The 25,985-nt window shown below is 43.3% G+C and overlaps 1 protein-coding gene across 2 annotated transcripts; it reads left to right on the top strand.

Moving 5' to 3' along the window:
* Positions 1-1,169: 1,169 nt before the first annotated feature.
* Positions 1,170-8,742, top strand: LOC136522335 (MLO-like protein 13). Of its 2 annotated transcripts, XM_066516164.1 has the most exons (14): positions 1,170-1,572; positions 2,840-2,897; positions 3,235-3,392; positions 3,544-3,660; positions 3,739-3,793; positions 5,455-5,585; positions 6,208-6,282; positions 6,371-6,459; positions 6,532-6,581; positions 6,876-6,916; positions 7,151-7,381; positions 7,461-7,528; positions 7,720-7,780; positions 7,903-8,736. In XM_066516164.1, the coding sequence occupies exons 1-14, from the start codon at positions 1,459-1,461 to the stop codon at positions 8,152-8,154; spliced, it is 1,500 nt and encodes a 499-aa protein (XP_066372261.1). In that variant the 5' UTR covers positions 1,170-1,458; the 3' UTR covers positions 8,155-8,736. The 2 variants fall into 2 exon arrangements, with proteins under 2 accessions (XP_066372261.1, XP_066372262.1); XM_066516165.1 differs by lacking the exons at positions 3,544-3,660; positions 3,739-3,793 and having other exon boundaries at positions 5,460-5,585; positions 7,903-8,742.
* Positions 8,743-25,985: the final 17,243 nt, after the last annotated feature.

Genomic DNA, 25,985 nt, shown 5'->3' with positions numbered 1-25,985 from the left:
CCACCACCTCCAGACCTCCTGAATCCTGATGCCTCACGCGTCAGCTTGGGCGTTCGGTTTTAACCGACGGTTCGATTCGGTTTTTTTGGTTTTCCAAAATTTCGGTTTCCAAAAAATGACTCCCTATCGGTTTGCTAAAATTCTAAAAACCAACCAATTTTGGTTCGGTTTTTTAGTTCGGTTTTTCGGTTAAAACCGAATAAACCGATGTAAGAATACATCAGACATGATTTAGATCTGACAGCACAGCACAATATATTATTTGAAGACTCAAGACTGTTACAAACTTAACAATTAAATGCTCAAATCAAATATTACAAATTTACAGTTCATTCTTGATAATAAACCACAGTACTCCATCAGTTTTGATAAACAACAGGAAAAAAAAGGGTTCGGTTCGGTTTCTCGGTACTTCGGTTCGGTATTGCATAGAAACCGAAACCGAAGCCGAACACCGAACTTCACAGAACTGGAAACCGAAACCGAACCGAAAAACCGAACTACCGACTATTCGGTTCGGTGTTCGGTTTTCGATGAAAAAGTGCCCAGGCTGACTCACGCGCCGCCAGCACGGGGAGGTAGCCATTGCTTAGCCCTGGGCAAATTTAACCGAGAACCGAAAACCGAACCGAAAGAACCGGAACCGAAAAATTCGGTTCCTTATTCGGTTCCTGATATTGAGGAACCGAAATAACCAAAGAAAATTCGGTTCCTACTCTCGGTTAACCGAATTAACCGAAAGAACCGAATTACATAAATTATACTTCACTTACTTTTATTTTGTAGGATTATGTTTGGTTTATATGTAGTGTTTTATATTTGAACTGCTATATATTTATGTTATTATATTGCTATTGTTTTCTTATATATTATTATTATTAAAAATGAATATAGTGTTGCATAAATTTGTCTTACAACAAGTATATTTATTATTGGGTCTTCTGAAAAAATTCGGTTAGTTAGATTAGAATCGAAACCGAACCGAAATAACCGAGAACTAAAATGCTCGGTTTCTAAATTTTTTTTTGGAACCGATCGATTCAAACCGAATTTCATCGATCGATTCCTATTTTATAGAAACCGAATTTCATCGAACCGAACCGAGAACTAACCCCACACTGAGTTGCCATGGCACCTGGCGCCATCAGGCGAGGAGGCCGGTGGCCGAAGCATAACAACTCCGCCTACTGCCCCCCTACCCCCGTAGGCCCATACCCACTGCGGGAGCGCGGGATGGAATCTGACGGGTGGCCGCGCGCGGGAGGCAACCGAGAGCGAGGCGCGGCGGGCACGCCGATTCCTTCCTTGCCGCCGCGGCCGCTCGGCAGTCGCGTGCGTGCGCCCGCCGCTTTAACCGCGCGGCTTTGTCTTCGCTAGCCGACCAATGGTTGGGCTGCCGCGAGCGGGAGTCAGGGCGCGCCGGCAGCATCAGAAGCAGCCGCAGTTGGAAGAGGAGCCATGGGTGAGGAGGCGAAGCTCGCGTTCACGCCCACCTGGGTGGTGGCCATCGTATGCCTCGTCATCCTCTCCATCTCCCTCGCCGCCGAGCGCTTCCTCCACTACCTCGGCAAGGTACGCGGTCTATCGATACGGATGCGGCGTTTCTGCGCTGACAGCTGGATCTGGTTCCGAAAACCCGGCGAATGTACTGATAGAATAGAATACCAAGAGTTTTGGATTTCACTTGATGGGAATCAGGGCGACGTGCTCCTTTGTGCCATCGATTCACAAGCTCGCGCTGGCCATGTCTGGCCTCCAGTTAGCTAGCTAAGTTGGTGAACTTATGATGCCATGGGCGTTGCATTGAGTTAGTACTCTCATCTTAGCTTTGACATGCTTTAGAGGTTATTGAAATTGGGGAGAATGTGGGATTCTGCCTAACCTGTGCGTCTGCTTTACACCTGAAGTTTCCCCCTCTTTCTAAAGGTAAACTGGAGTTTGGAACCTACTCCTTCCATTCCAAATTGTGGGTTATTTTAGTTTTGTCCTAAGTCAAACTTTTTTTTTAATTTTTTACCAAGTTTATAGAAAAATGCACCGATACCTACAAGGCTACAAGATCAAATTAGTCTCATTAAATCCACCATGATATAGGTCTTGATATTGCATTTATTTGGTACTGTAGATGATAATATATTTTTCTATAAACTTGATCAAAAAGTGAAGTTTGCCTTAGTACAAAATCGAAACAACCTACATGTCGGAATTGGGACTAGATAACTAGCATGATAGGCTACAACTCATGGCTCATATTCTATAGTATCTGTGGGGGTAAATTATGAAGTAGAAATTTAAATTTATCCATTCACCCATCATGCCATTTTTCCTTTCAGCAAGGCAATTTTATTAGCATCTGATTCTGTTTATCTTCCTAAGCTTCACCCAGTTTCCTTTTTTGTTTAGTAAATTATTCATGATTTGATGGGAATTTATGTCAATGGCCCCATAGCTGGCTGCCGTTTCGGGTTGAAGGACTCATGTTATATTGTTTTTTATTTAAGAAAACTCCATTATAGAAGGGTAGGCCTGGTGCAGTGGTGAGAGCTGTCTCACTGAGTCACCAGGTCGTGGGTTCAAAGCAGCCTCTCCGCAGATTTGCGGGGAGAAGGCTTGCCTTGGTTTTTCCCTTCCCTAGACCCCACTCATGTGGGAGCCTCCGGCACTGGGTCTGCCCTTTTTTTTTTAAACTCCATTGAAATGGCAAGATAGCTTGATCAACTTTGAGCTCTGCACATTTTAAAAAGGCACACAATATATCAATCACGTTTCAACAGTAATTTGAATATTCAACGTATTTTATTTGATTACCTCCTGCTTTTTTCCACCTTTATTTGTGCAGTATCTGAAGCATAAGAAGCAGAAAGCACTGTTTTCAGCTCTACAGAGACTAAAAGAAGGTAGCATTCTTGGGAACTTATCAATATCCATAGATCCATCACTGGATCATCTTTGTGCCTTGTCAACTGAAAAGCACTAAATAAAAGCATTGCCCGGTATAGCATAGAGATATTGTTAGTTGATTAGATTTCTCGAACTACGTAGGAGAACTGCGTGTGATTTCATTAACAAAGGGTATAATAAAGAAAAAAACACAGCATAGCTGAAGGAAACAATGCAAATGGTTGGAAATGTTTTCATGACGAAGGACGTGGTGCAATCTCTTCAATTTGTGACTTTGCACATAATTTTGTTTATTTTTTTTTGTCTAATGTGGTTCTATGGTTATGCTTGCAGAGCTAATGCTTCTCGGATTCATTTCTTTCGCCCTGAGTCTCTCCCAAGGTTTTATTGTTAGCATTTGCATTCCAGAAACTTCTACTGGCTTCATGCTTCCATGCAAGAGAGACGACCACAGAGTTGCAGAAGAAGGTGCCAAAATTTGCAAGAAAAAGGTTAGGGTATTATCATATTTTCAGATATCAAATGACTCTTATCATGTTAGATAATAAGGTTTTCTATCATTTCAAACAATGTAAAGTAGTGTTGTGCAAAAATGTTTTCAAGAATGAACATGATGAAAGCAATAGGCTTGCTCTGTTTCAGGGTGATGTTCCCTTGCTATCACTGGAGGCATTACATCAGCTGCACATTTTCATATTTGTACTTGGTTTAGTCCATGTTGTGTTCTGTGCTGCAACAATATTATTTGGTGGGGCCAAGGTATATCTGTGAATGTAGCTTTGTGTTTCTATGATAATGTTTGTAGGAAATAAACTTACAGTGGCTAAAATTTGGTAGATGAGAAAGTGGAAGCATTGGGAAACAGAAATTCACGGAGAAGTACAGGAGAAATGTACACTATTCACCTATCTTCTCGTTTTCTTTATTTACTATTAAAAAGATACCTTGCAGGTTCCCTACATTTTGTTTCACAAAACTACAGTATAATATATGTTTTAAGATAATTTCCTTGAATACATAATGTGAGCACAAAAATTGGCTCTTTCCTGCTAGCTTTGCGGCATTGAAGATACATATGAATATACATGCCATCTTCAGGAATTTGGGGCCCTGGCACGAAATGCAAAATGTGGGCCCTAAAATTGGAAAATTCATATAACCAAAGCATATTTTTATTGTGTTATTAATTTATTATACAAACCTCTGTCCTCAATAAATAGCAAGAACATATACATGAATTATGTAACAATGATTTAAACAAAACCAAGTAACTAATGATTGAAAATTTGGAACAAGATATGAATTCTAGATTTATAGCAAGATAATAAAATAAGGATGAACCTTTAATACGTATTGGCTGCCGAGCCTTTTGCTTTTAGTTCTAGCTAGCCTTGTACTTCTAGGCCGTGGTGCTAATCACGCCACTAATTAAGCACACTTAGTGTTTAATTAATCAACATTCGGTGACCCCTAAATTGGGTCCTGTGCGGTCACCCCTGCTGCCCCTGCTAATGGGCTTGCAGGCCTATATTTCTCTGATCCAGAGGTTGCTTATTGAAATTTAGAGCTCAATCACTTAGGTTGCCCCCCTGTTGCTTTGTTCAAGCTCCACCACAGTTCTGATATCCATGTCGCCAAACACCTCTCAATTTATCTGAAATTACATGCACCAAATTGAATTAATTTGTTACCAACTTTTCAGTGTTGGATTGGAAAGTTAAGTTATGCCTGTAACCGCACATGCTTTCTTTTCGTACTCTGAACTTTCTTTAGAACACTTTAACATCATGACATCCAGTTCGTCATTACTGTGTGCTCAGACATTTGATGTTTCCTCATGCCCAACAGAGATGGGCTGTATGCCTGCAGTCTGCTGCAATACCTGTGATCTATGACTCTTTATTAGTTTAGTTTTGGATTATGGTCCCCGGTTTGCTTAAAACCACATTAAAGCGCTGTATCAAACAAATTTAAATGCTCTACTGTGCACCTAATTGGGCTCTCACATTGCATTCTTAAACTTTTTTCTTCTGAAAAATGGCATTTTCACCTCTTAGCAGTGGGGTCCCTTAACTTCACCATTCAGAATTCATCCAGGCATTTCCATGTGTTCCTTATACGAATTGTTCATTTTTATCTCTCTTTATCTTCATGTCCTTTCTTCAAATCCTGCAATGATTATGTGATTTTTATTACTGCCTATTCTTGTTAAGTTCTGTTCTGGACTTCTGGTGGATGTTCTACATTCATAATCCACAAAAAAGGAGCCAGGTTGCATGAGCAAGTGATATCTTAGAACAAGTGTCATTTCATGAGTAGGTGTCAATTAAGTGCCAAGTTTTTTATTGATCAATTGATGTTGACGCATTAGTGACTAACTGCCAATCATTTTTCCATCTCTTGATAAAATGGTCATGTTCATTTGGACTTGCTTGTTACTAGAAATTTCTGTGTCAAAGAAATATTCTTGTCTTCAGGTTTTAGGTGAAGTATTACCACTTCTATATTCTTAGCTCACTGTTTTGTTTTGCTATGGATGAAAATTGGTTGCAGTACAGCAAGCAGAGAGTGAAGGAAAAGGCATACCATCGAGTATTGTTGTGCTAAATCGAGACCACCAAGATGAATTTGTCCGTGAGCGGGCAAAGGGATTTTGGATGAAGCTCGCTGTTGTAAGCTGGATAGTAAGTCATCTGCTTGACCAATCTTATTGCCCAATCTAATTAAATAGAATCTATCTGCTAACATAAGGGCTCAGTGTTTATCTCAAAGCATGCAGTGTGGATATTGCTTTTGACTACAATGCGTGCCTATTCATTAGCATTACATGCAGATTTACTGAAGACAGAAATGTGAACTTCTATTAACGGGCACTGAAATAACAGAACATGGACACATAAGTCATTAGGACTTCCAACCAACAATTTGTGCATAGTGCCTTTTCACTAGAAACAGGACTGTTTCCTTCTATGATTTTGGCTACGAAAAACACTTGGCCCAAAAAGTATATGTTATATTTGAAACTGCTCATGTTTCCGATTTCTACAATCAATCAGTGTCCTGGTGTAATATTCCTTTTTAGTCTATTGTGATGAGCTGCTTCCTGCAAGATTGTGTTCTCAAGATCACAAGTTTTGTTTTGTTTGCTTTTTTGTTCATTTTTGGCGAATCACACAGTACTTGTATGTTTTTTGGTACTATGCTCTATGTTTTGGGGGTTTCTGGGGCATCGATGTTGATCAGTTTTCGATTAGTGTGTCATTCTTGTACAACTTACGGAGAAACTTTTTATTCAACATGTTGCAGACTTCATTCTTGAAGCAATTTCACGATTCAGTGAGTAAATCAGATTATGAAGCACTTAGATCAGCTTTTGTCGTGGTATGATATACATTTTAGTTTCATTTGTGCTCATTAGTTTTCGAGCATCTGTAAGCTAATTGGGCATATATCTGTCCTTTTCATTCAGATACACTACCCCCAGAAACCAGATTTTGATTTCCACAAATACATGATTCGCGCTGTTGAACATGAGTTTAAAAGAGTTGTTGGTATCAGGTTGGTGTATTCAGAGAAAGGTTCCATGTTTCCTTAAACATAAGTGATCTTACATGAGTTACCTGCATGCAGCTGGTATCTGTGGCTTTTTGTAATCTTCTTCCTTTTGCTGAATATAAATGGTAATTCTACCTAGCCTATAATTTTCTTCACGTCTTAAAATTCATAGAGCAGAAGCATTCACTATATCAGTAGCTATTCTTATGGCTTCTATTTGCACTCTGTAATTTATATGCCAACTCCTATAGTTTTGCGTAATTTTGACGATTGATTGGTCAGTGGGGTGGATTAGTTGGTCTGTGCCTATCAACATATATAATTATCATTGCTTTCACATCTGCAGAGCATCATACACATCTAACTATCTGCTGTGATTCTATTTACCCCTTTTCTGTTGCTTTGCTGTCAAAATGCAGGATGGCACACATACTTCTGGTTAGCTTTCTTGCCTCTATTTGTAAGTATGATACATTTCCTTCTGCTTTGTGTTGATTGAATTCAGATATTCTGCCTTTCATATTTGAACTCTAACTGACATATCCAAGAAGTTTGACTACAAACACTTTATTTGAATGAGAGCCTTCGGCCTTTCATATTTGAACTCTTAACTGTCATATCCAAGAAGTTTGACTACAAACACTATTTATTTGAATGAATGAGAGCCATCCCTAAATAAAGTGGTAAATTGCAGCTCTTACTTATTGTTGGTGCCAAACTAGAGCACATTATCACTCGGTTGGCTCAAGAGGCAGCAGCAGCATTATCAAGAGAATCTCCATTATCAAATGATACAGAGGAAGCTCCAAAAATAAAGCCATCCAAGGACCATTTCTGGTTTCACAAGCCTGAACTTGTCCTTCATTTGATCCATTTCATCCTGTTCCAGAATTCGTTCGAGATTGGGTATTTCTTCTGGGTTCTGGTATTGTGCATCACGTCCTCTACTGCTCACTTAATTTTCCATCAATCGGACCTTGGAGCTAACAATGATCACTTCATAGGTATCAGAAGGGTTCAGTTCGTGCATGATGGAACGGAAGCCTTATGCCATTTCCAGACTTGTTATAGGGTCAGTGAAAGTTTGGATTGCTTGAAAAATCTAGAACATTGTCCTGTCGATGACATGTCTCCTTGTTAGAACAAGGATCATTAGTGCACGAGAACATCTCTCAATTAGTGTGATCACAGGATCACTGAATAGATCGATAGCAAACAATCAGATCGTTGCATCCTGAAAGTGAATTGTGTGGTGTTTTCCAGGGTGATCATCGAAGTCATCTGCAGCTATATCACGCTGCCACTATACGCCATCGTCACCCATGTAAGCTCCAAGGATATACACTATCAATCTATTGGCAACAACCTCGTTATTTTCGTTAATGTTGATCATATATAAGCTGGAGTAGTATTTTGAGCATCGGCTCGCTATTTGTGATGATCCAGATGACCGGAGAGATCAAGCTGCATGGTTTAGGCTCCGGCGTGCACGAGAGTGTCCATGGCTGGCTCGCCGAGAGGAAGAAACCCGACGCTGATTCCGGTGGGGAGGCCGAGGTAACCCGCCTGGCGCCCAAGGAGCGGTCGGGGAGCTCGCGCAACATGCTGATGGCGCCGGCGCCCCCCGTCCTGGACGAGATCGTCACCGTGGACGACGTCGCTGTGGCTGCGATAGCCGTAGTAGGCCAAGGACCATAAAATTCCTAGCAAACACCACACCAGCAGGGAAGGCACGCAGGCAGGCTAGCCGCCGCGCCGGCCTTCCCTGCCGCTGCCTAGCTAGGTGCCGTGCGCGGCAGGTTAGTTGATGGGTCGGACGCTGCGGAAAATTCCTCGTGTCGGGAGCAAGGCCGGGCGGCCGCGCGCTGTAGCTCTGATCCCATGTTGTAATGTAACGTCAACATCGCCTCGTGTAACGGTACGGGCAGGACGGGACGCGTCGTTGCCATGCCTGCCCCCGTCCCGTCCCGTGCTGGGGCTGGCCGGCCCGGCCGGCAGGCGTTGTGGCATGTCATGTGCGGCGTTGCAGTGCGACGCTACAACGTTGTAAGTGGCACACAGCCAGCCGGTGTCATTGCCCTCGGCCCTGGCCCCTGGCCCAGCGTGGCCTGCTGCTGCCTGGTGCCGGCCGTACCTTGCTGTAAAGGAAAGCTGGGTGTATATAACCCATTATCATCCATGGCTGAAGCTGAACCAAGCTCACTGCGATCCATGGCGATGTACTAGTACGTAGTAGCAGGCTGGTGGAGCGGTGAGCGTCTGAAGAGTGATGGACGGAAAAGGACGCGTTGGATCCATTCATCTGACCATGCGTGTCTGTGCTCGCTGCCAGCATGTACTGGTAGTACGAAGCCTGGAGGGAGAACCGGAGAAGGGAGGCGGCTAGCTTTCGCCTTTCGGTGCGGCGTCTGCCATTACGTACGTGCGTGTCCGTCGACGGGCGTGTGCGCGTGCGCGTGCGCACGCCAATAATTGGATGCGACGGCGACGGCGACGGCGCCTGGCGGGCGTACGTAGGGCAGGGAACTAGTGAAGGAGAGGTGCGCAGCATCTCATCGATCCAGTGGTAGGAGTATCTGAAAATGCAGCATCTGGGATTACAGTACATCCATGCACGCACGCAGATCGTCTGGGTCTGTCATGTGTCATGGATAGATGCATCATGGCATCATGCATCGATCGATCTTGTCAGGGGCGCAAATAGGCCGGCAGGCAGGCAGACGCCGCGCCAGGGCTACTACGGATATATGGATGGACTCGAGGCTTTGGCTTCCTGCATGGGCCTCGTTGAGTTGGCGAATTTTTTTTTTTTAGAAATGGTATTATAGCACTTTCGTTGTTATTTGACAATTAGTGTCCAATCATAGTCTAATTAGGCTTAAAAGATTCGTCTCGTGAATTTCGTCTAAACTGTGTAATTAGTTTTATTTTTTTATTTATATTTAATGCTTCATGCATGTGTCCAAAGATTCGATGTGACGGAGAATCTTAAAAAATTTTGCAAAATTTTGAGAACTAAACAGGCACATGGCCCCGTTCGCTGGTCTGAATTTTGGCTGAAACTGGCTGAAAAACACTGTTCTGGCTGAATTGTTGTGAGAGAAAAACACTGCTCCGGCTGAAAAAACAAGCCGAACAAGCCAAATTTAAGACAAGCGAACGGGGACCATGGTCTGTTTGGTTATGAACCTGGCGAAAGAAGGTGCATGGCTCAGGATGCTTCCTAGGCTGTCGATTTCCAATGCCTAGCTAGCGACCGGATCAACCTTCCTGGCGAGTTCCCGCAGGCCAATCTCCAAACCATACACGCCCCAGTGTGCGTCAATTATAACAACTCGTCCTAAATGAGGGTTGCCTCATGCTTTTGATTCCATAGCTTCTTGTATTTTTGGATGTTCCATTTCTTAAGCTCAACAGCGAGAGCTCCCAAATCACAGTCCCTATTTTTAGACTCATTTGTCAGCCACATACATTTTATTTTTATTTTTTTCTCCCATCTTTATTCCCTTGCTCCTAACGTCGGCACCATTGTCCCCCGTGCCCTAACATGCCAGATCCGCTCAATGTCCTACTCCTACCCCATCCCCTTCCGGCATTGGCATCGCCATCTTCTCCACTGCCAAAGAGACCCCTCCCCCCCGGAGGGGGTGGCACTACCCTAGATCTTAACATCACTATCGGTTCAAAAACCCCATTCACTGTCGGATTTTGAACCAACAATGACATACCGGCAGTGATGGGGGGTTGACATCATCGCCGGTTCCTAAAAACCGACATTGATCTACAGGCAACAGTGTCGATTCCTGGCTTTACCCGGCAGTGTCTAGTTGAACAACACTACCAGTTTATAGACCCAACCAACAGTGATGTTTGCTTCAAGAGTGTCGGTTCTTGGCTCAAACAGGTAGTGTTGAGCAAGCCTACACTGTCGGCTTGTGTCTCAAGCCGGCAGTGTTGAGCAAGTCATCACTGTCGGTTCATGGCTCAAGCCGGCTGTGTTGGTCGAGCCATCACTGCCGGCTGATAGCTCAAACCGACAGTGTTGTCTTCAGCAACACTACTGGTTTGGATTTCAAGCTGACAGTGATGGCTCAACCAACACTGCCGGCTCGTGCCATGAACCGACAGTGCCCTCTTTACCATCACTGTCGGTTTTGTGCTAACCGGCAGTGATCTCCTTTTCGCATTTTACTATTTTATAATTTATTTATTTTTTATTTTTTTTGGTGAAATCAGGTTTCGCTTTATATTCGCTACGTAGACGACAGGTCCTTTAACATTAAACATTACAAATGTTACGGTTACAGTTCAAATGTACTTATGAAGCTCTCGATCCCTTGAAATAAAAAAGAAATTACAATAGTCTAGTGAGCCGCTCTGGCCCGTACTGCGCCTTGTACTTCACGGACTGTGCAATGGAGAATGTTCCTTTTTTCCATGCACTCCTATATGATGAAGGCTGCTAGCTCTGATGACAGTGCTATGACCTCCATTTCTAATAGCCTATTGTGTTTAAATTTCTTGCGTAGTCATTCAAAAAAATTGGTTTCAAAAGGCAGAAATGTTAGAGAAATAAGTAGATCGTTTTGTTGAATTAACAGATATAAATGAAATGGGGATTATACACACCAAAGCATCTGCTGCCTCTGATTTTACGCCGAGGTAGCGAAGCATTGCCCACATTACGTAGAACCCGCATTCATTATTTCCCGTCGGCTGGTCTATGGTCTCCAATTGCATTGGTGCAACCTAGAATGGGACCTTCGTCCCACCGACCATTCTTGCCTGGACACTGTGCCACATTATAAAGTGTGAAAAAGGGGCAACATTAGAATATGCTATGTGCGATTAGAAAATAATATGTTATTAGGTTCGCTTACGCATTAATCACTTCGACTAGGGGATCGAGCAAAGAAAGTGGCTTTTTCTTCGAGTCCCACACCTTGATACGATTTCTTTTAATATCGACAACAATGAAGACGAAATGGTTGCTGCAATCACAAAACCCTAGTTAATGAATAATTGTAACTACAAAAAACAAGCATAAAAATAAGAGCAGAGAACACATACTCGCAGTTGTAGGCTAGAAGTATTTCAGTTTTATTACTCATCTTGAAATGTTCGAAAATGGCAGTCAGTGTCTCCGTCGGATGTTCCACTTTATTTCTATGCATGCCTCCGCATGTTCTCTCGTTGACTAGCTCGGGGTCCAGGAAAGACATATGAGTGTACATTGTTTTGAAGCAATGTTTTGCTACACACCTGCATAATTCATGGGGAATGTGCAGTCGTTAACTATTTGTGTATCAAGAGAGTTGTTAATTATAATATCGTGCGAGTAGGGTACTTACATAGTCCGCAGCGTCAACATTTGTGTATCGAGATCGCGTCTCTGGAATAGCTGAAACAAGTGATCCCAACCGACAAAGTGCTTCTCTTCATTAGGATAATGGAAAACATGCGGCGGGCGGATAATATATTCGAAACCCTCCTGCCCCATCTCAAGTGCTTGGGCCATGTAATAATCATGCAAGTCACACATATATGTTGTCAAATTTTTATACTCCTCTTCCACCAAGAAATTGCCTCTTTGAAACTGCATTGCCGGTCTTGCTGTCTCATATAGTGAATCATAATAGATGTTCGCGACATCATCCCTGGTTAATCCGGGGTTGTCTTCGACAATCTTGTTTATCTTTCTTTGATCTTCATGGTGTATTTCTTTGACTCTTAATTGATTGTGCTTACTCTCTATTTGCCTATTGAATTTGGACTGCACCCTCCACTTAGGCAGTGAGGCAAATAGATTCCAGAATCTAACTTTGTCTTCCTTGGAGGCTACTTCTGGTTTTTGTTGGTTCATCAAGTTTGTAACACTGCCACTCATCGTCCTTTTCTTTTTTGTTGGTCCACTTTGAGAGCATTAGCGACCGAATCCGAGGATCTTTTCTATGACTGCGAGGATGCCTTAGATCTTGTTTTGGGCTATTGCGGAGGAGGAGGAGGAGGATGAGAATTATGTTTTCTTGGGGGTGATGAAGAGGGAGGAGGAGTAGGAGGAGGAGTCTTCTCTTGTATTGGGGCTGATAAAGATGGAGGACGAGAAGGAAGAGAAGAAGACTTCTGTCTTCTCGGGGGTGATGGCAAGGAACCAAGTAAGGTAGTGTGATCTCCTCTGTTAGGAGATGGTGAGTGATCATCTCTGGGTGTCAAAGATTCATCGTCGTCATCATCATCCGAAGACAACTGGTGATCAAGCTTAATGAAGCGCTTGCGCCAGGCCACATGAGCGCCCTTGTTCTGAACAAGGCGTTGCCTGTCTTCCTGTGCGGGGTAATCAATGTGTATTTTGTTATACTTCATATAAAGTATAGTATCAATGCTGACGTGGGCATACCCCATTGGAATTGGGCTGCCATTAATGGTCCCATCTTCCGCAGGACAGGCCTGGCCGACTGCCACCTTGTTAGTTGTCCATTGCTGATGGATGTATAGCCTGACATTAATGGGTTCAGTGATGCTTTCCACCGGATGAGGCGCATTCGCCTCTTCATCGTCGAGCGGGGTCAATCCGCAGCAGCTGCGACCCCTGAACTATGGGCTAAAGCTAGTCGGAATAGGTTCTTGTGGTACTACTACTGATCCCATGGACGCCATAAGTACATTGACTTTGTATTGAACCATCTCATCAATCCGTTTTTCGAATTTGTCATCCATCTCTTTCAGAACCCTCATATACTCTGCCTCTTGTGCCGCTCTACCCCTCGAGCGGCTCCGATAAGTGGAAGATTCTTCCTCGAATGCTATTTTTCAAGGAACAAGACCGGCTCCTCTAGTGCGACCAGGGTGCTCTTTGTTTCCAAGTGCTTGGGTGAGCACGTCATTCTCCCTATTAGTACTACGGGTCCCTTTCCTCACCTTATCATTTACCTCATAGATCCTCTAGACGAGGCTGCTCATGGCTATATTTGTGGAGCTAAAGCTCCTGTCCGGGCTGTGGTGTACCCCCTCGTTATATAGAAATATATTGATCTAGGCTCCCAATTGGCAGTCTCAGGCTCAACGCCAAGGCATTCCACCTCCTTAAGTTCCCTTTCAAATGCATCCATCTTACTGGCGTAGCCACGAGAGTTGAGTTTATGAGGATTCGTCGCTTTAAGTGAGTTCTCCTTATTCTTCGTGCTCAGTTTCAAGTACTCCTCGGATTGCCTATATTGCTTGAATTCCTTCTGCTTGGCGTACTCTCCACCATCCCAATTTGGCTCTTTATCCTTGAGGATAAATTTCTTGTACAATATCCCCTTGAAAGTCTTGAAGCATGTTCCTATGATTTCTTTTGCTTTTTTCTTGACTTGCTCCTTGCCATAGTCCTGTGGGAAAGTGAAATACTATGCGATCCATTTCTCCCATATGTCATCCTTCTCACTTTCGGGAACCCTCCACGGGTCATCATCTTTACCAATCCACTTCCTGTACTTAATCGGGATGTAGTCCCTTACAAGTTCCCTAATGACAGTCTTGTATTTGGTCGTAGCTTTTTTAGGTGCGAGCGGCTCCCCGACTTGGTCAAACTCAGTGATGTGCCAGTGTGCATTCCAACCAGTAGGAAGCTATGACACGCCTTGCTTGGTTCTGGCCTTGCTGCTACCCGAACCATCTAGCTGCTCGGTCGGCTAAACCTCCTGCTAGAGACACCAAGTAAGCTAATAGACTCTCAATTAATTAGTGTGTTTGGCTACCTAGTCACATGATACCTAAGTTACCTTGTCATCTTGATCCAACTCGAGAAGAGTGGTAGGGGTCCATGGTACCTCGTTCTCACCGTCCTAATTGTTACCGCCACCGTTTGTCGGATCATGTGGCTCTCCCATCCCACCGATATTAGTAGCTTCTTGTTGCCTATCAGTTCTTGGGCGATGGGTTAACGGGCGATGATGAGTCATGGCTGTGACATGATCGTGGTCAGTTTCGGCTACGTACAACTACTAGTAGCATTTGTGCATATATATATTACCCAACTAATAGAGATTTAATGCAAAGTCTAATAATAAGTCCACATACAGTTCACATACAACAAATGCATTGTTTGATTGGCTTTATACAATAAAGTCCACCTACTGTTCTATGAAAGAAAGCCTGCATCAACTTCTAAATAAGAAAAGCAATGACCATAGCCATAAATAAAAGCATGGCATCTTTCCAAAACCAAGGAGCAATTCTCCTAATCTTCATATCTCTGGCGGGTGGCTCCTCTTCAATCTCCAGTGCTGGCGGATGGCCATGGTTTGCACTCATTGGACCATAGTAGGCCCTCAAAGCTTCAGCTTTTGTGTTGTATTTTTTGTAACAATTACCTAGGTATTGATTGACTTGAGCATAGCAATCTTCCCAGGTTAGGTAGATCTCATGCACCAGACCAACATGCACTACATACCATGCCATAGTTGCCTATACATTTAACCAAATTATGTTGATAGTGCTATGTCATTCAAACATGTTGTAGACCAAGCAAACTAAGTTTAGTGTATCGAGCAAAGTTGTAGACTATATTCAAATATTCAAACTTCAATTTCCAACACAACTAAATCATGAATTTCAACATCTAACTCATTTCAATATATGTTTGAGCTCTAGTATGTATTCAACCATGCTTCAAATGACCATAGTGTTTTAAGCTAATTTGTTCACCATAGATCAAAGAACATTTGCTAGTAAGGAAATTTAAAGTGTTTCTACACAAAATCTAGAGAAAATGGGATAAACAGGCTGCTGTCATCCTCATGGGCATTTCAACGAACACCTAAGGGGCAGTGCCAGACACACTCACCGTGGGGGGGGGGGGTAGCAGCTCTCCACGCGTTCTTGAGGGCCTTGGTCTTGGGAGATGCAGGCATGGCGGTGGGGGCATGACCTACGTTGTGGAGTACCATAGGGTGGACGAGGAAGACGAGGGCGATGGCGGTGCTCTGGTGGCATCGAGGAAGAAGAGGGTGCTGGCGTGGAAGAGATGGCGTCGGGCGTCGAAGAAGAGGATGGCGTGACAGCTGTAGATGGCGGCGCAGGTGGCGGTGGAGCTCCGTTGGCGTGGAGGAAGACGACGGCGTGGGTGTGGCTGGGACAGCAGCGATGGTTAGCGGCAATCCATCGAACACCTAAGGGGCACAGTGAGGGAGGCGCTCACCCTGTCGGTTGGGGACGTCGCTGTTCGCGCGCTCCTTCAAATCCACGCTGTGTTGGGAGTTGCCGGTGTCATGGTGGGAGGGATCGTGGAGGACTGGGGGTGGGGGACGCCAGCGTGGAGGACCGCGGGGTGTGGGACGTCGGGGTGGAGGACGGCGTCACATGTCTTCCTCACTACCATGGGCCGCACGGGGACGCACGGACATCGGCGTTGAAGAAGAGTAGGGCGCTCGGGCTATAGACGTCGGCGTAGGGGTGGCGAACGGCGGCACAAGGGAGGGTGGGGGGGTTGCGGTGCTCCGTTGGCTTGGAGGAAGTGGATGGCGTGGGGTTCAAATGACTTAGAAAAATTTCACCCCGCGCCATCGGGCTATATACTCGTGGCACATCATTACCGGTGCTAACAACAAACTGACAGTGATGATGTAGCATCACTGCTGGTGCCAAAGGCAAACTGACAGTGACATGCAACTCCACTGCCGATTTGTTTAAAATGTTAAAGATAAAAAGAGAACCTATACTAACGAACTCCCTATCCTAGCGCAGCGGTTAAGGCCGCGCACTCTCGACCCTGCGACCCACGTTCGAATCCCAGGCGGGCCAAACCTTTTTGTTTTTATTTTATAATTTAATAGTGCGGTAGAACAGGATAAAAAATAAAAAGAACCTAAACCTAACGAACTCCCTACACTACCGTAATAGTTAAGGCTGCACACTCTCAACCCCGATACCCGCGTTCGAATGCCAGGCGGCCCAAACTTTTTTGTTTTTATTTTATAATTTAATAGTGTGTTAGAACAGGATAAAGTTTGAGACCAATACGACACCTGAATGCATATTAACCACAGAAACCTTAGGAACCTAGGTGTTTAGTCATTGTAACATGAGACGACTTCTATAGGGTTGTGAAGTAGGTATGTACCGCCTATGTCCAAATGGCTTCAATTTTTTTTGCAAGCATGTACACCCAAATTATGGCCGCACACAAGATATTAGTTTTTCTTATCATTTTCTTTATTATTATATTTTTCTTTGTGCTAAAAGGGACAAAAGAGACCCAATTACATATTGGGCACACTAGAATTTTGCATCCACCTCGACCAAAAATTGGTCTCTAGGGCACATAAGACCCCGTGGAAAGGTTTGGCACCATTACGAATCATTTCGGGGGGTAGGCTTAGTTCAACCTCTAATTAATCGGTGACGCTGTGTGAAAATTCAATTAAATCGAAGAAAGTACCAAACCATCTCAAAAAAATCCCAAACTTGGTGTTTCATTCATCCGTGGCACGTGCAAGCCTGAGAAAAAGTTTAAGACCAATACGGCACCAGAATTTAGAGTTCTTGTTCCACAACACATGAATTACATGATAAACACAAGCCAAAGTAAACTTAAACCTTGCAAATTAAACTTGAACAAACACTAATGAGGGGGTGCATGCGCAGCACCATACATTTGCATCCAAGCATGGTAATTGATGTCATGGATTCTGTAACCATAGCTATCGATGAAGGCTAATGCTCGTATGATTGCACTCTATCGTGCCTCAAAAGACCAATGACATGGTCGTCCATAGATGTAACCTACTGAACGACCATTGGCCCCGTTAGTAAATCTTATGCAGAACCGACGTCCTGCTGTAGTGTGCTGGCCGAGGTTCCCTATATAGTACTCCCAGTCATATCCGAGTCTCTCCGTAACTTGGTCTAGAATGGCCGACAAGCCCAATGCAGCATAAGTACTATCATGGAGCACCATGTGCAAGCGGGCAAAACAAAAAAATGAGAGATCGTTATTACAATAACAATACAATAAATAACCATGACTTAGGTATCAGTGACGTCGACTTTACCACATCCATTTGATTGTAGCTCGCCCAATATTCGCTTACTTGCGGAACAGGGATATCACTAGCATGCAAAGCTTCTATCTTAAAGTGCGAGAAATCGGGCACCTGATAGCAAATGTGTTGAAGTGCCACTAAACAGTTGCGCACGACATAGAACTAGGCGCTTCTCATGCTAGGCATCCATGATTCTGTCCACCGGATAAATTCGTGATGCCCTGATGGTAGCCTCGAAGGGATGTAGAAGCTTAGTTCACACGTCCAATTTTGACCATCATCAGCAGATGCCGTGTTCTCAACGATGTCCGACACCATAAGCAAGCTAAGTGCTGCTTGCAGCTACTCTATCGGAGCTATTGTCTACAACATATGCAATAATGATATTATTTGAATGAGTCCATACATATTATGAAACAACACTTATTACAGAATTTAAACTACAATTATTAAATAATTAGTATCCAAAAATAAGATGTTGAAAAATATTTCATACGCTAGCTGGAATAGGGTGGTTTGGAATGGCCACATCAGGATCGAATGGATCATCGCCAAGGTGGAAACCTGGTTCTTGTGGTGGGGGAGGTCCGTTCATCCCACCTAATAAAATTCAAGAAATATGACTATAAATATATATTTTAGTATATAAAATGTGCCAAGTAAAATGTAGCAAACTAAATAAATATAGATCGATGCATATATATATACATAGCTAGAATATGGAAGAGGAGAATATATATATATTGCATTGTACCTAATAAAATTCAAGAAATATGAATATAAATATATATTGCATTATATAAATATGCCAAATAAAATGTCGCAAACTAAATAAATATAGATCGATGATGCATATATACATAGCTACAATGTGAGAGAGGAGAACATATATATACCTATAATGAAATATCCAGGAGCCATGACCAAATCACGTAGAGTGAAAAGAGTGAGAAGTGAGAGTACAGAAACTAAGAAATGAGAGTGAAGTGAGGGTGCGTGCGTGGGTATGTTCCTGGTTCCTTTTTATAGGGGGACAAACATGTCACTACCGGTTTTAAAACAAAACCGACACTGATGGTGTCCATCACTGCGGGGTTTGTAATGAAATCGATAGTGATGTAACCCTTTCACTGTCGGTTTTTATGAAAACTGACAGTTATGTGGCTGATAGCACGTACTTCCATGCATGTATGCATGCATGCTGCAATAAAGGTCATTACTTATGAAAAAATAGTAATCCTGTGATCTTTTTTAATGCTCAAATAATGTCCAAAAATTTCGTATCAATTGCATAATTTCATATATGGGTATAAATACACCGTCGTCCACCTAAAAAACGCTTGACAATTAATTATTAGGGCACCATATATTTGTAAAATATCCATACATGCATTGCCATTTGAAGAGACAAACATCGACGATAAATATTTCGGTTACAGAAATACAACATAAAATAATAGAAACCTTGAAATAAAATTACATAGACGATAACAAAGACATGACACTAAAATTAAATATACAATAACAAAAACATATTTTCGTCTAGGTTAATGTTATAATCGAAGTGTACAAACATATTATAAGATAACCATCTTAGAAGCATTCTTCTAGCACCAAAGTAGGGTCGAATAGCCGCCAGAGAATGCTGGAGATGGCTGACGAGCTATGCCTTCGGAAGATGAACGGAGAGGTTGCCGGACACTGTTGAATGCCTCTCCGGACAGATAATCCAGAGCACATTGGATGGTTGCCGAGCACCGATGAATACATGCCGCTCTGGTCAGATAGTCTAGAGCACACTGCATAGGATGACTCTATCAACCTCGTGGCGTCCCCAAACTTCGGCGTTGCTCTATCTTTAGAAACATTCTTCTAGTACCTTTTGTGTGCACCATCCTTGCGGATGACCACGCTTATTGAAATTTGTATGTGGAGGGGTTTCCCACACAGAGAGGCCATAGATGTGTATACTAGCTAGAGAGAACGAAGAGAGAAATAAGCAGCAAGAGAGTGGCAAGACTTGGCTGTTGAGAGGCTCCTGACCGAGGGTCATTTTATAGGGGCTAGCAGTCGTGGTATGTTTTTTTAACTAAAGTTGTTGGGGTAGGTGGGAGCAGTGCTTCTGCTGTGGTGGTCAGCAGGACCACTGTTGGCCTATGAGGAGCATCTAGACATCACTGTTAGTTTTGGTTTAAAAACTGACAGTGAAGGTGGCCTTTTGTGCCGGTTCTAAGAACCGACAGTGATAACTCGTATCACTGTCGGTTTTTAAATCAAAACTGATAGTGATGAGCCCTGTCATGTTGACACCTAGCAGCTGGGCTGCTTGCCATCGTAGTCTTTTTATAAAAAATATAAAAAAATTCCTGTGCCTAGGATTCGAATCTAGGTCTTGGGGTTCTTAGTTTGGAGCTTTAACCACTGCGTTTGAATAGGGATTATGTTAGAATTAGTTGTACATTTTCTTTTATCCCGTAGTAAAGCACTACTACTACATAATAAATGAAAAATAAAAAAAGTTTGACATGCCTAGGATTCGAACGCGGGTCGCAGGGTAGAGAGTGCGCGGCCTTAACCGCTGTGCTAGGATAGGGAGTTCGGTTAGATTGGTTTTATTTTTCCTTTTATCCCGTCATAACGCACTGGTAAATAATAAATGAAAAATAAAAAAGTTTAGCCCGCCTGGGATTCGAGCGTGGGTCTCGAAGTACAGAGTACGCGGCCTTAACCGCTGAGCTAGGATAGGGAGTTCAATTAGTTTCCTTGTCTTTTTTTATTTATTAATAGAAATAATGCAGTTAATTTATATTCTAAAATTAGACAAAAAATTGTGTGTATGATTATTTAATTTGTGTCTTGATTATCAAATAATAGTGTTTGTGAATATAATCTCAATATTTGATTACATAGTCAATAATTTAATTATAGAGATGCGCATAAAATATAAATTAGATATTCAGTGCGAATTACTGATACAACGTCTGAATAATGATTACATAGTTAATTATAATCTAACTATCTTCATCGGGTCCAACAATGAGGGCCTCAGCATGATCACGCTGGACGTAAGCAGGTTCGTCACCCTCTTCTAGGATAGGTAGTGGTACGTTCGCCCCGAATGCAGACATTTCCTGATAGCCCCTATAGTCTTGTTCGTCCATCACTCTATCGACACCGACAATCTTCCTTTTTCCTTCTAGGACTACTTTTAGCTTATCTTTGGTCTTGTTGTCTCCTGCATAGAAGATTTACATAACGTCTTTTGCAAGGACAAAGGGATCGTCTCTGTATGTGGTCTTGGTGGGATCAACGGTAGTGAACCCTTCTTTGTCGGTGGTGATTTCCCCAAGCCAGAGCCACTGGTAGCGAAAAAGAGCTGCCTTCAACCGACTATAGTATAGCTCCCATATCTTCTCTATGAAACCATAGTACATCGCCTGTATGTTGCCGTTTTTGTCGTGAGCATCGAAACGAACACCACTATTTTGGTATGTGCTCTTTCCATCATGCTTTTTTATGTAAAATGTAAATCCATTGATCTCATACCCATGGTACTTAAGCAATGTACTCGAAGGTCCATTGGCTAAGATATCCAGCTGATTACCGAACGTTGTTCCAATCAAGCGGCATCACAACCAGCTGACAAATTCCTCCTTATGATTTTTATCAAGCCAAGCCTGCGACCTACTCGGATACAAAGTTTGCAGCGATTGCCTATGCTCGTCAATGTATGGCATCACATCCTCTTCTTGCTGGAGAACATCGAACTGTGCCTGTCTGAAAGAAATGGGGTTGTCTACTATGATAGATTTCTCCCCGATCGTTCCTTTGCCACCTAGTCTTCCCTTATAACGAGATTCTAGAATTCCGACCATATTGATGTCCAGATAATATGTGTAGAACTCAATGACCATCTCCGTTGACCATCCTTCAACCATGCCCCCTTCTGGCCTGAATCTGTTCCTAACATACCTCCTAAAAACTTTCATCAACCTTTTGAAAGGGAACATCTGATGCAGGTACATTGGGCCAAGGGCTCTAATTTGGTGAACAAGATGAACGAGCAGATGCACTGAGATATCAAAGTAAGTTAGTGAAAAATGCATCTCAAGACTAACGAGAGTTTTGGCTGTCGCACTGCAGCTGGTCCAGCATGGACACATCAATGACCTTTTTTTGAGATCGCGTTGAAGAACGAGCACAACTTTATGATTGGGACGTCAACCTTTGGGGGGAGGATACCACGCAGGGCAATAGGGAGTAGCTGAGTCATAATGACATGATAGTCATGGGCCTTCATACAGCCATAGTTGAACTTGAGTTCTCTCATGTTCACTAGCCTCTTCGGGTTTGTACAGTAGCCCGTTGGGACTTTGAGTTCATTAAAGAAAGAAGTAAGTGCACGCTTTTCTTTCTTCTTCAAGGTCCACGATGCAACCAGAAGTTCGGACTGGCCATCCTCTAGCGGCATGGGATGCAGCTCCTTCCTGATTCCCAAGTGTTGCATGTCTAGGCGTGTGGCTAGTGAATCCTTCGATGTCTCCCCGGTGTCCATCAAGGTGTTAAGTGTGTTACCGCACATGTTTTTAGTAATGTGCATGGGATCAAGATTGTGGCATACACTCAACACTGGCTAGTAAGGTAGTTTCCAGAAAACCAATTTTTTCTTCCAGACACTCCCATCAGGTGCTGCTACTACATTGTCCCCCTTCCTAAGGACAACCTCCAGTTTGTTGACTTCTCAAAGTATCGCAGGCCCGTCTCGATATTTTGGAGGTAAGCGTTTCTCAATAGTCCTGTCAAAATCTTTGCTGTTCCTGCGGTAAGGGTGATCCTTAGCTAGGAACCTACGGTGTCCCATATAAACTACCTTTGAGTTCTTTGGTAGATGTACCGCATTAGTGTCGTCCAAGCACTCGACACATCCAGTATAGCCTTTTGTCTTCTCTTCGAACAAGCAACCTCGACCTGACAGGTCGGTGATTGTAGTGATAAGTACTACCTTGACCATGACATGTTCCTTTTTGTACTCATCCCAAACATCCTCCACACCGTTTTCAAACATCTCCACTAGTTCATCGATCATTGGTTCTAGAAACACATCGATGTCATTCCTAGGTTGTCTTGGCCCCTGAATCAGTAGTGGCATCTGGAGGTATGACCTCTTCATACAAAGCCAAGGTGGAAGGTTGTATATACATAGTGTCACTGGCCACGTGCTATGCTTGCTTCTAACCTAGTCGAAAGGATTCATCCCATTTGTGCTCAAACCAAACCAAATGTGCCTTACCTCTTCACCGATGTTCTTATAGAACATAGTATTGACTGTCCTCTAGTCCTTCCCATCGGTGGGGTGCCTCATCATTGTATTTTTCTTACGCTCTTCGCCTTGCCAGCGCAATAGCTTGGCTGACTTTACATATGCAAATAGCCTATGCACCCAAGGATCTATAGGGAAATAATAAACGACCTTCACGGGACCTCCTCTGTTCTTGGTACCCTCATCTGACGGCCCTTCCTTGTACCGTGGAGCTTCACACTTGGGGCACGCATCCAAGTCTTTGTATTCGTCTACACGGTACAATATGCAATCATTGGAACACGCGTGGATTTTTCAACCTCGAGGCCGATGGGGCAGATCATTTGCTTGGCTACGTATGTCTTTTCTGGCAACTCATTTTTTCTAGGAGCATTTTCCTTATTATACCTAACAACTGATCGAAGCCTTTATCGCTCAATCCGTTTGTCGATTTGAACTCTAACTGCATGATGTTGGCTTCCAATTTGCTTATTGGACAATTCTTATACAATAATGTTTTGCCATCTTGTCTTATTTTCTCTAGCTTTCTCAGCTATCTTTCACTAAGACATCCGGTCTCTACATTATGTAGCACCTAAGAAATGCCATCGTTATCCTTGGTGTCATCAGCTAGCGTGTTCCTAAACATATCATTAACTGTGGCCATAGGTTCCGTGTTGACACCGGGTTCCTCGTCACCATCATGGATGGCTACGTTAGGCATGGCCATGTCATCATCGTTTTCCTGCAGAACATTCACACTAACCTCGCCATGCATAGTCCATATCGTATAGTTTGGCATGAACCCACTGATAATCAAGTGCATTCGTACAGACTCAATTTGAGCCCATTTCCTTTGATTCATGCAATCTTTGACGCCATGCATGTACCGCTTGTCCGTTCGGGATAGATGCATCCACTCTCGATCCATCTCTGCACAAAAAAATATTGAGACAGTAATTATAGAGAAATTAATAAGAAGTCGAGCTTCATGAACAACAATTGTAGCTCAAAAGTATCATTTATTATACACTTATTTAATTTAGTCACCCCATTTTTGGAAAACATTATTGTACACTAATTATTGAAAAATTGAAATTGGTAGCCTAGCCATATAAATTGAAAATCGTAGCCCCATAAAAAACAATTATTGCACAATAATGAAGAATAATTATTCTACTCGATGCCACATAAAAATGGAGACACTAATTTTTAAAAAAGACTAAAATTGGAGACATGACCATGAACAACAATGTTGCTCCAAACAATGTGTTGGTAGGTGACACATGGATTAATTTGCTCACCAAAATTGTAAAAGAATCTACTCTACTCTTATTAAGAACTAATTATAGCGTCACATACTAACAATGATCTTGACCACCATGTAATTAGCTAGGATTTTAAATGTGTTCAAAGACACCAACCTTTTGGATGATGGATTCACCACAATTTGCTTGGAAGCCTTGCACTAAGTCCAATTGGAAAAGTGCTCTCTAGAATAGAGAAAGAACTAGAATGAGAATCAAGCAATGTAGCCATCAAAACAACGCTAATTAAGCTACAAAATCAAAGGAGTGGATGCTTGTTACTAACCTTAAAGTAAAAAGATCAAGCCATTCTTCCAAATCCAAGAGCTAGCTTCATGGTGAAGAGCAGCCGCAACAATGGAGGGAGCGGCCCAAACGCGCGTCTCTGTGGTCAGGATGGAAGAGAGGAGAAAGGAGAGGACGGCGCCAGCTTTTTGTACTGCTATTTTATCACCGTCGGTTCTTGGCTCGAACCGACAGTGATAGCACGAAATCACTGTCGGCTCTTGGTTAGAACCGGCAGTGATAAGTGGCCATCAACTCACTGCTGGTGCAAGCCACAAACAGACAGTGATGTGGTCCTTCACTGCCGGTTTTAGTCCAGCCCCAATTATTTTCTCATTTTCAAGCTCAGAACCGACAGTGAAGGTACATCACTGCCTTTTCTCACAAATCCGGCAGTGATGTCCAAATCTGTAGTAGTGTGGGGGGGGGGGGGTGGTGGTGGTGGTGGTGAGAGATTCGTTAGTAGGCCAGGGTGGACAATGGTGAAGGGAGCTCGTGGTTGGGTGACCTCATGGGAAGGGTGGTGCCTCGGGAAGGGGCACTCACAGTCATGGTTGTCGGCCGGAGACAAGAGCTCGCTCCCAAGTTGGTGCTCCAGGGGAGCACACCTAAGCTCATTGGCATGGGCGTTGCTCCAAGGAGGGGATCTCACTAGGAGGCCTGGTAGCCCAGAAGAGAGGGATTGCTCGAGGTTGGTGGAGGTTGGACTCGGAGAAGACAATGTCTGTCGAGGATCATAAATTCAACAAAAAAAAGCGAGGAAAGGGGAGTCGATTTCGGTTAGAGCAAGTATAATAGCAGGCTGTAAGCCGACTAAATGCTGATGTGGAGGAGAGAGGGGAGGAGAGAGAGGAGAAGCGGGCTGTAAGCTTATAGCCGGCTTGGGCACAAGAACCAAGAAAGTCTGTGAGAGAGACAAGTGGGCCATGTATTAACTGTAAAGAGCTAACTACTATATGAGTGGACTGAGAGAAGGCCGCAAGGAACCTTACAGCCAGCAAGCCAGCTGTATTATTAGCCTTGCTCTTAGTGGGGAGGCGAAGGTGACAACTGGTATAGCTAGATTAGGGGGCAATGATGTTAGAGACAGTGCACGGACAGGAGAAAACAACAACTTCTGCGTAGACGTGGGATGGAAGAAGAAACGACCATAATAAACAATGAGGGGCCTGGCAAGAACCCTAGGAATAAGGGTCATCTAAGAAAAAAATTGAGAGCTTTCTACTTTGGAAAAAAGTTTAAGTGGGGATGGTCGCCATGAGGCAGTCGTGGGCACCTATTCACGATACGTGTCCATGTACAATTATCCAACTCATTGTAGGATTGCTACATAAATTTAGAAAAAAAAAGTTGAAAATAAAAACCGCAGCTCCCTCGTGCATTGGCATGAACAAATAGTCATCAATCCACGACAGATGTCTATGGCTGCGCCATAAGGACAATTACCACTGAATTTTTCCCTACTTTTGGGTGCCTGTTCAACTTGTTTTTTGGTCTTCGGCTTTCACAGATAGGATAGGATCAAGTAGGCCCCTAGAGTTGCCCGACGGTGTTCGTAGTCGTAGCGTCGAGCACAACCGTGTTACGTACAAGAATGTGCTACGTGCTCACTGT

Source organism: Miscanthus floridulus, chromosome 18 (genome assembly GCF_019320115.1).
Source record: "Miscanthus floridulus cultivar M001 chromosome 18, ASM1932011v1, whole genome shotgun sequence".
NCBI lineage: Eukaryota > Viridiplantae > Streptophyta > Magnoliopsida > Poales > Poaceae > Miscanthus > Miscanthus floridulus.
Note: the sequence above shows the minus strand (reverse complement) of the source record. Positions and strands in the feature narration are given on the sequence as shown.